The sequence below is a fragment of the Oncorhynchus gorbuscha genome, unplaced genomic scaffold, assembly GCF_021184085.1.
Source record: "Oncorhynchus gorbuscha isolate QuinsamMale2020 ecotype Even-year unplaced genomic scaffold, OgorEven_v1.0 Un_scaffold_1463, whole genome shotgun sequence".
NCBI lineage: Eukaryota > Metazoa > Chordata > Actinopteri > Salmoniformes > Salmonidae > Oncorhynchus > Oncorhynchus gorbuscha.
In genome coordinates, this window is record NW_025744729.1 from 100015 (window position 1) to 110000 (window position 9986).

The following is a 9986-nucleotide window of genomic DNA, read 5'->3' on the forward strand; positions in this document are numbered from 1 at the left end:
CAGGAAGTGGACCTCTCCAAACCAATAATGATTAATATACAGGAAGTGGACCTCTCCAAACCAATAATAATTAATATACAGGAAGTGGACCTCTCCAAACCAATAATGATTAATATACAGGAAGTGGACCTCTCCAAACCAATCATGTTTAATGTAAAGGAAGTAGACCTCTCCAAACCAATAGAGATTAATATACAGGAAGTGGACCTCTCCAAACCAATCATGATTAATGTAAAGGAAGTGGACCTCTCCAAACCAATCATTGATTAATGGATCTCTCCAAACCAATAATGATTAATATACAGGAAGTGGACCTCTCCAAACCAATAATGGTTAATATACAGGAAGTGGTTCTCTCCAAACCAATAATGATTAATATACAGGAAGTGGATCTCTCCAAACCAATAATGATTAATGTAAGGAAGTGGACCTCTCCAAACCAAATCATGATTTATATACAGGAAGTGGGCCTCTCCAAGGCACCTCCCACTCTGGACTTAGAGCTTCACATTCTGTCTCTGAGTGAGGATGACGGAGTCACTCATTTCCATCCGTCCCTCTAAAGAAGAGAATGCCCGGGACTTTTAACTGATAAACCGTAAGAAAGAGGAGATGAAGACGGATTAAAAGTTGTTGTGAAACTAGAATCTCCCGCTGACGCTGTTATGAAGCCTGGACTATAAACGAAGTACAGAAAGCTTTTAATGAAGGGCGCGCAGCGGACCCTAACTTCCTTCGCCGTGATGAAGTTGTGTAACCGGGGAGCGCTGATGCTGGTCACCACGGCGTTATCCTTCATAGCGTTCAGCCTGATGACCATCGCAGTGGGAACGGACTACTGGCTGTACTCCCGGGGCATCTGCCGGTCCAAGACGTCGATCCATGACAACGAGACCATCCGCAAGAACGAGGTGGTGATGACTCACTCCGGGCTCTGGCGCACCTGTTGTCTCGAAGGTTAATAACCGGTTGTTTGTTTTTGATTGATTGGATTGGATCTTTTGGTTACGGGTTTAAATTACAACTATAGCAGTTTGGGTCAGTTTTAAGTGTCGATTTGATTTGATCTTTTGGTTAAACATTCGTGTGGTGTGTGTGCGCGCGCGCGCTGGTCACCGATGGTGTCCGGATTGGGTCTGGCTCTGCTTTTGATTCCGTAGAGTTTAAACACCGTCTACATGAGAACAACCTAGTAACCGAGGGAACACCGCCACTCCACTGGGCACCGACATCAGTTCGACGTTCAGTTCTGTTTTACGGTTCGGTTGAGTTGTCAATTGACCTTTTATTCAACATGAATATCATTGGATTTCAGTTCAAAGTTGCGTGGGAAAAAATAGGTAAAATCCCTTTACAATGATGACTTTATGAAAAGCCAATCAGTTTTCCACGTTGACTCAACGTCATCACATTGATTGGTTTATTTTTTTATGATGTGGAAACAACGTTGATTTAAAAATAATTTTTAAAATGTGTCCACAAATCAAATCCAAATGTATTTGTGACACGCGCCGAATACAACTGGTGTAGAGTTTACCGTGAAATGCTGAAGAGCCCTTCACAACCACGCAGAGTGTCTAAATAAAATGGGGCCCTTCACAACCACGCAGAGTGTCTAAATAAAATGGGGCCCTTCACAACCACGCAGAGTGTCTAAATAAAATGGGGCCCTTCACAACCACGCAGAGTGTCTAAATAAAATGGGGCCCTTCAAAAACCACGCAGAGTGTCTAAATAAAATGGGGCCCTTCACAACCACGCAGAGTGTCTAAATAAAATGGAGCCCTTCACAACCACGCAGAGTGTCTAAATAAAATGGGGCCCTTCACAACCACGCAGAGTGTCTAAATAAAATGGGGCCCTTCACAACCACGCAGAGTGTCTAAATAAAATGGGGCCCTTCACAACCACGCAGAGTGTCTAAATAAAATGGGGCCCTTCACAAACACGCAGAGTGTCTAAATAAAATGGGGCCCTTCACAACCACGCAGAGTGTCTAAATAAAATGGGGCCCTTCACAACCACGCAGAGTGTCTAAATAAAATGGGGCCCTTCACAACCACGCAGAGTGTCTAAATAAAATGGGGCCCTTCACAACCACGCAGAGTGTCTAAATAAAATGGGGCCCTTCACAACCACGCAGAGTGTCTAAATAAAATGGAGCCCTTCACAACCACGCAGAGTGTCTAAATAAAATGGGGCCCTTCACAACCACGCAGAGTGTCTTCACAACCAAAGTGTCTAAATAAAATGGAGCCCTTCACAACCACGCAGAGTGTCTAAATAAAATGGGGCCCTTCACAACCACGCAGAGTGTGGGGCCCTAAATAAAATGGGGCCCTTCACAACCACGCAGAGTGTCTAAATAAAATGGGGCCCTTCACAACCACGCAGAGTGTCTAAATAAAATGGGGCCCTTCACAACCACGCAGAGTGTCTAAATAAAATGGAGCCCTTCACAACCACGCAGAGTGTCTAAATAAAATGGGGCCCTTCACAACCACGCAGAGTGTCTAAATAAAATGGGGCCCTTCACAACCACGCAGAGTGTCTAAATAAAATGGGGCCCTTCACAACCACGCAGAGTGTCTAAATAAAATGGGGCCCTTCACAACCACGCAGAGTGTCTAAATAAAATGGGGCCCTTCACAACCACGCAGAGTGTCTAAATAAAATGGGGCCCTTCACAACCACGCAGAGTGTCTAAATAAAATGGGGCCCTTCACAACCACGCAGAGTGTCTAAATAAAATGGGGCCCTTCACAACCACGCAGAGTGTCTAAATAAAATGGGGCCCTTCACAACCACGCAGAGTGTCTAAATAAAATGGGGCCCTTCACAACCACGCAGAGTGTCTAAATAAAATGGGGCCCTTCACAACCACGCAGAGTGTCTAAATAAAATGGAGCCCTTCACAACCACGCAGAGTGTCTAAATAAAATGGGGCCCTTCACAACCACGCAGAGTGTCTAAATAAAATGGGGCCCTTCACAACCACGCAGAGTGTCTAAATAAAATGGGGCCCTTCACAACCACGCAGAGTGTCTAAATAAAATGGGGCCCTTCACAACCACGCAGAGTGTCTAAATAAAATGGGGCCCTTCACAACCACGCAGAGTGTCTAAATAAAATGGGGCCCTTCACAACCACGCAGAGTGTCTAAATAAAATGGGGCCCTTCACAACCACGCAGAGTGTCTAAATAAAATGGGGCCCTTCACAACCACGCAGAGTGTCTAAATAAAATGGGGCCCTTCACAACCACGCAGAGTGTCTAAATAAAATGGGGCCCTTCACAACCACGCAGAGTGTCTAAATAAAATGGGGCCCTTCACAACCACGCAGAGTGTCTAAATAAAATGGGGCCCTTCACAACCACGCAGAGTGTCTAAATAAAATGGGGCCCTTCACAACCACGCAGAGTGTCTAAATAAAATGGGGACCTTCACAACCACGCAGAGTGTCTAAATAAAATGGGGCCCTTCACAACCACGCAGAGTGTCTAAATAAAATGGGGCCCTTCACAACCACGCAGAGTGTCTAAATAAAATGGAGACCTTCAAAACCACGCAGAGTGTCTAAATAAATACATCTGGGACTCTACAGGAATACATGGATAATAGACCATGAATGAAGCCTCGACTTTTTACACATTTTGTTGTGTTAAAAGGTGGGATTCAAAATGGATATAATTGTCATTGTTTGTCGACAATCTACACAAAATATATTATATAAATAAAATAATCTCAAAAGTGGAAGAACCTCTCTAACATTTGTATATATATATATATATAAATATACGGCGCCTTCGGAAAATATTCAGACCGCTGAACTTTTCCCACGTTAACTTACAGCCTTATTCTAAAAAAATATTTTTTAAATGTATTCAGCAATCTACACAAAATAACCCATAATGACAAAGTGAAAACAGTTTAAACATATTTTTTGCAAATAAAAAATAAATAAAAAACAGATACAGTAGCAGTCATGAGTTTAGACACATCAACTCATTTCAGGTATTTCTTTATTTTTACAATTTTCTACATTGTAGAATAATAGTGAAGACATTAACACTATGAAATAACACATATGGAATCATGTAGTAACCAAAAAAAGTGTTAAACAAATCTAAATATATTTTATATTTGAGATTCTTCAAAGGAGCCACCCTTTGCGTTGATGACAGCTTTGCACACTCTTCACATTCTCTCAACCAGCTTCACCTGGAATGCTTTTCCAACAGTCTTGAAGTAGTTCCCACATATGGTGAATACTTGTTTGCTGTTTTTCCTTCACTCTGCAGTCCAACTCATCCCAAACTATCTCAATTGGGTTGAGGTCGGGGGATTGTGGCGGCCAGGTCATCTGATGCAACACTCTATCACTCTGCTTAGTCAAAAAGCCCTTACACAGCCTGGAGGTGTGTTTTTGGGTCATTGTCCTGTTGAAAAAAAACAATGATAGTCCCACTAAACAGATGGAATGGTGTATCGCTGCAGAATGCTGATCTGCCCTCCTCTGTCTGTCTGTCTGTCTGTCTGTCTGTCTGTCTGTCTGTCTGTCTGTCTGTCTGTCTGTCTGTCTGTCTGTCTGTCTGTCTGTCTGTCTGTCTGTCTGTCTGTCTGTCTGTCTGTCTCTCTGTCTGTCTGTCTCCCCCTCCCCCCACCGGTCTAATGTCCGTGTTTCTTGGCCCAAGAAAGTCTCAAGGGAAAATTCTTCTTATTGGTGTTCTTTAGTAGTGGTTTCCTTGCAGCAATTTGACGATGAAGGCCTGATTAACAACAGTCTCCTCTGAACAGTTGATGTTGAGATGAGTCTGTTACTTGAACTGTGAAGCATTTATTTGGTCTGCAATTTCTGAGGCTGGTAACTCTAATGAACTTATCCTCTGCAGCAGAGGTAACTCTGGGTCTTCCTTTCCTGTGGCGGTCCTCATGAGAGCCAGTTTCATCATAGTGCTTGAAGGTTTTTGCGACTGCACTTGAAGAAACTTTCAAAGTTCTTGACATTTTCTGCATTGACTGACCTTCATGTCTTAAAGTAATGATGGACTGTCGTTTCTCTTTGCTTATTTGAGCTGTTCTTGTCATAATATGGACTTGGTATTTTACCAAATAGGGCTGTGTCCTGTATACCAACCCTACCTTGTCACAACACAACTGATTGGTTCAAACACTTTAATTTGTGGATTTTTTCCCCTCAAGGCACACACACTTGAAATCCATTCCAGGTGACCAGCTCATGAAGCTGGTTGAGAGAAGGCCGAGAGTGTGCAAAGCTTCCATCAAGACAAAGGGTGGCTACTTTGAAGAATCTAAAATATATTTGTTTAACACTTTTTTGTTGGTTACTACATGATTCCATATGTGTTATTTCATAGTTTTGATGTCTTTACTGTCATTCAACAATGTAGAAAATAGTTTAAAAAAAATAAAGAACCCTTGAATTAGTAGGTGTTCTAAAACTATTGCATCCTCTGTGGATCTGTTAGGTTCCCCTCTTGTCCAGGTGGGTGAGGGCAGTGTGGAGTCAGATTGCATCATCTGTGGATCTGTCTGGTCCCCTCTTGTCCAGGTGGGTGTGGATTCAGATTGCATCCTCTGTGGATCTGTTAGGTTCCCCTCTTGTCCAGGTGGGTGAGGGCAGTGTGGATTCAGATTGCATCCTCTGTGGATCTGTCAGGTTCCCCTCTTGTCCAGGTGGGTGAGGGCAGTGTGGAGTCAGATTGCATCCTCTGTGGATCTGTAGGTTCCCCTCTTGTCCAGGTGGGTGAGGGCAGTGTGGAGTCAGATTGCATCCTCTGTGGATCTGTTAGGTTCCCCTCTTGTCCAGGTGGGTGAGGGCAGTGTGGATTCAGATTGCATCCTCTGTGGATCTGTTAGGTTCCCCTCTTGTCCAGGTGGGTGTGGATTCAGATTGCATCCTCTGTGGATCTGTTGAGGCGGTATCAGAATTGAAGTGGGTCTGGGTGTCTAGGATGATGACGTGTGACCAGCCTTTCAAAGCATAATTACAGATGTGAGAGGGGGCAGGGCGATAGTCATTTAGGAAGGTTACTTTGGAGCTCTTAGGGATGTTTGCTGACCTCCATCTGTTAAACATTAAAGTGGTTTAATGAGTGGACACGCTGTTAAAGGATATCAATGTTGTGTGTGTGTGTGTGTGGCTGTGTGTGTGTGGCTGTGTGTGTGTGTGTGGCTGTGTATTGAGGACCATTGAACAGTTGACAGCCCCTTGGGGAAGATCTCTCCAGGACTATTAGTGTTGGTCAGGCTCTGCTCTGACCTGGCAGTTAGTACTATGTTTAATGTATACCTGTATGTAGTAATATTAGTACTATATATATATATTTGTATACTGGGATGTATACCTGTATTTAGTAATATTAGTACTATATATATATATTAGTATGTTTAATGTATACCTGTATATAGTAATATTAGTACTATATATATATATATTATAGTATGTTTAATGTATACCTGTATATAGTAATATTAGTACTATATATATATTTGTATACTGGGATGTATACCTGTATTTAGTAATATTAGTACTATATATATATTATAGTATGTTTAATGTATACCTGTATATAGTAATATTAGTACTATATATATATATATATATTATAGTATGTTTGGGATGTATACCTGTATATAGTAATATTAGTATATATATATATATATATTATAGTATGTTGGGATGTATACCTGTATGTAGTAATATTATATATATATATATATATATAGTATTATAGTATACATGTATACATGTAACATACTATAATGTTTATATATATATATATATAGTACTACATACAGGTATACATCCCAACATACTATGTATATCTGTATATATAATATTAGTACTAATATACAGGTATACATCCCAACATACTATAATATCTATATATATATATATATATATATAGTACTACATACAGGTATACATCCCAACATACTATAATATCTATATATATATATATATATATATAGTACTACATACAGGTATACATCCCAACATACTATAATATCTATATATATATATATATATATATATATTATAGTATACTGGGATGTATACTGTAACGGTTTTCTAATGGTGAAGGAGAGTCGGACCAAACTGCAGCGTGTCGATTGCGATTCATGTTTATTTAAACAAACGTAAACACGACTAAACACGAACACTACAAAACAATAAACGAAACGAAAACCGAAAACAGCCTATACTTGTGTCAACTAACATTAAACAAGGACATCGAGACACTCAGGACAATCACCCACCACAAACTCAAAGAATATGGCTGCCTATATATGGTTCCCAATCAGAGATAACGATAAGCACCTGCCTCTGATTGAGAACCATTCCAGACAGCCATAGACTTTGCTAGATAACCCCACTAGCTACAATCCCAAATACATACACACCAAAACCCCAAGACAAAACACACCACAATACAAAAACTCCATGCCACACCCTGGCCTGACCCAATACATGAAGAAAAACACAAAATACTTAGACCAGGGCGTGACAGAACCTCCCCCCTAAAGTGCGGACTCCCGGACGCACCTCAAAACAATAGGGAGGGTCCGGGTGGGCGCCTGTCCATTGTGGTGGCTCCGGCGTGGGACGTGGAACCCACTTAGTCAATGTCTTAGTCCCTCTCCTCGCGTCCCTGGATAGACCACCCTCGCCGCCGACCATGGCCTAGTAGTCCTCACCCAGAACCCCACTGGACTGAGGAGCAGATCGGGACTGAGGGGAAGCTCGGGACTGAGGGGAAGCTCGGGACTGAGGGGAAGCTCGGGACTGAGAGGAAGCTCGGGACTGAGAGGAAGCTCAGGAGTGAGAGGAAGCTCAGGAGTGAGAGGAAGCTCAGGAGTGAGAGGAAGCTCAGGAGTGAGAGGAAGCTCAGGAGTGAGAGGAAGCTCAGGCAGGTTGATGGATCTACCAGATCCTGGCTGACTGGCGGATCCTGGCTGACTGGCGGATCCTGGCTGACTGGCAGATCCTGGCGGATCCTGGCCGACTGGCGGATCCTGGCAGATCCTGGCGGATCCTGGCTGACTGGCAGATCCTGGCAGATCCTGGCGGATCCTGGCAGATCCTGGCGGATCCTGGCTGACTGGCGGATCCTGGCTGACTGGCGGATCCTGGCCGACTGGCGGATCCTGGCAGATCCTGGCGGATCCTGGCAGATCCTGGCGGATCCTGGCAGATCCTGGCGGATCCTGGCTGACTGGCGGATCCTGGCCGACTGGCGGATCCTGGCCGACTGGCGGATCCTGGCCGACTGGCGGATCTAACTGATCCTGACAGACTGGCGACGCTGGGCAGACTGGCGGCGCTGGGCAGACTGGCGGCACTGGGCAGACTGACAGCTCTGGCTGCTCCATGCAGGCTGGCAGCTCTGGCTGCGCCATGCAGGCTGGCAGCTCTGGCTGCGCTGAACAGGCGGGAGACTCCGGCAGCGCTGGAGAGGAGAAAGGCTCTGGCTGCGCTAAACAGGCGGGAGGCTCCGGCAGCGCAGGAGAGGAGAAAAGCGCTGGCTGCGCTGAACAGGCGAGGCGCACTGAAGGCCTGGTGCGTGGTGCTGGAACTGGTGGTACTGGGGCGAGGCCACGCACAGGAAGCCTGGTGCGGGGAGCTGCTACCGGAGGGCTGGTGTGTGGAGGTGGCACAGGATGGGCTAGACCGTGAAGGCGTACTGGAGATCTTGAGAGCAGTGTTGGCACAGGACGTGCAAGGCTAGGGATGTGCACAGGAGGCCTGGTGCGTGAGGCTGGCACCAACTTCACCAGCCGACTAACACACACCTCAGGACGAGTATGGAGCGCTGACCCAGGTGCCATCAAATCCCCAACACGTTCCGTCAGGCGAATTCCATGCAAAAAGCACCAACACAGCAACTCCCTCATTTCTCTCCTCCAATTTCCCCATTAACTCCTTCACAGTCTCTGTTTCGCTCACCTCCAACACCGGCTCTGGTTCTGGTCTCCTCCTTGGCTCCTCACGATAAACAGGGAGAGTTGGCTCAGGTCTGACTCCTGACTCTGCCACACTCTCCCTGAGGCCCCCCCCCCCAATAAATTTTTGGGGCTGATTCTCAGGCTTCCATCCGCTACGCCGTGCTGCCTCCTCATATCTGCGCCTCTCAGCTTTCACCGCCTCCAGTTCTTCCTTGGGGCGGCGATATTCTCCAGGCTGAGCCTAGGGTCCTTTACCGTCCAGTTCCTCCTCCCATGTCCATTTCTCCAGGTGGTGCAGCCTCTCCCACTGCAGCTGCTGCTGCTGCTGCTGCCTCTGTTGCCTCTCCTGTTGCTCCTGCCTGTTAACACGCTGCTTGGTGCATTGGTGGTGGGTGATTCTGTAACAGTTTTCTAATGGTGAAGGAGAGTCGGACCAAACTGCAGCGTGTCGATTGCGATTCATGTTTATTTAAACAAACGTAAACACGACTAAACACGAACACTACAAAACAATAAACGAAACGAAAACCGAAAACAGCCTATACTTGTGTCAACTAACATCAAACAAGGACATCGAGACACTCAGGACAATCACCCACCACAAACTCAAAGAATATGGCTGCCTAAATATGGTTCTTAATCAGAGACAACGATAAGCACCTGCCTCTGATTGAGAACCACTCCAGACAGCCATAGACTTTGCTAGATAACCCCACTAGCTACAATCCCAAATACATACACACCAAAACCCCAAGACAAAACACACCACAATACAAAAACTCCATGCCACAGCCTGGCCTGACCCAATACATGAAGATAAACACAAAATACTTAGACCAGGGCGTGACATATACCTGTATTTAGTAATATTAGTACTATATATATATTATAGTATGTTTAATGTATACCTGTATTTAGTAATATTAGTACTATATATATATTATAGTATGTTGGGATGTATACCTGTATGTAGTACTATATATATATATATTATAGTATACTGGGATGTATACCT

General features: G+C 44.6%; 1 protein-coding gene across 1 annotated transcript in view; it reads left to right on the forward strand.

Moving 5' to 3' along the window:
* Positions 1-514: 514 nt before the first annotated feature.
* The window catches only part of LOC124017081 (voltage-dependent calcium channel gamma-3 subunit-like), a 13099-nt gene continuing 3627 nt past the window's right edge, over positions 515-9986 (forward strand). The window contains exon 1 of the mRNA XM_046332467.1: positions 515-957. Within this exon, the coding sequence (XP_046188423.1) occupies positions 705-957 (253 nt within the window). The 5' untranslated portion in view covers positions 515-704. The remainder of the gene's footprint in view (positions 958-9986) is intronic.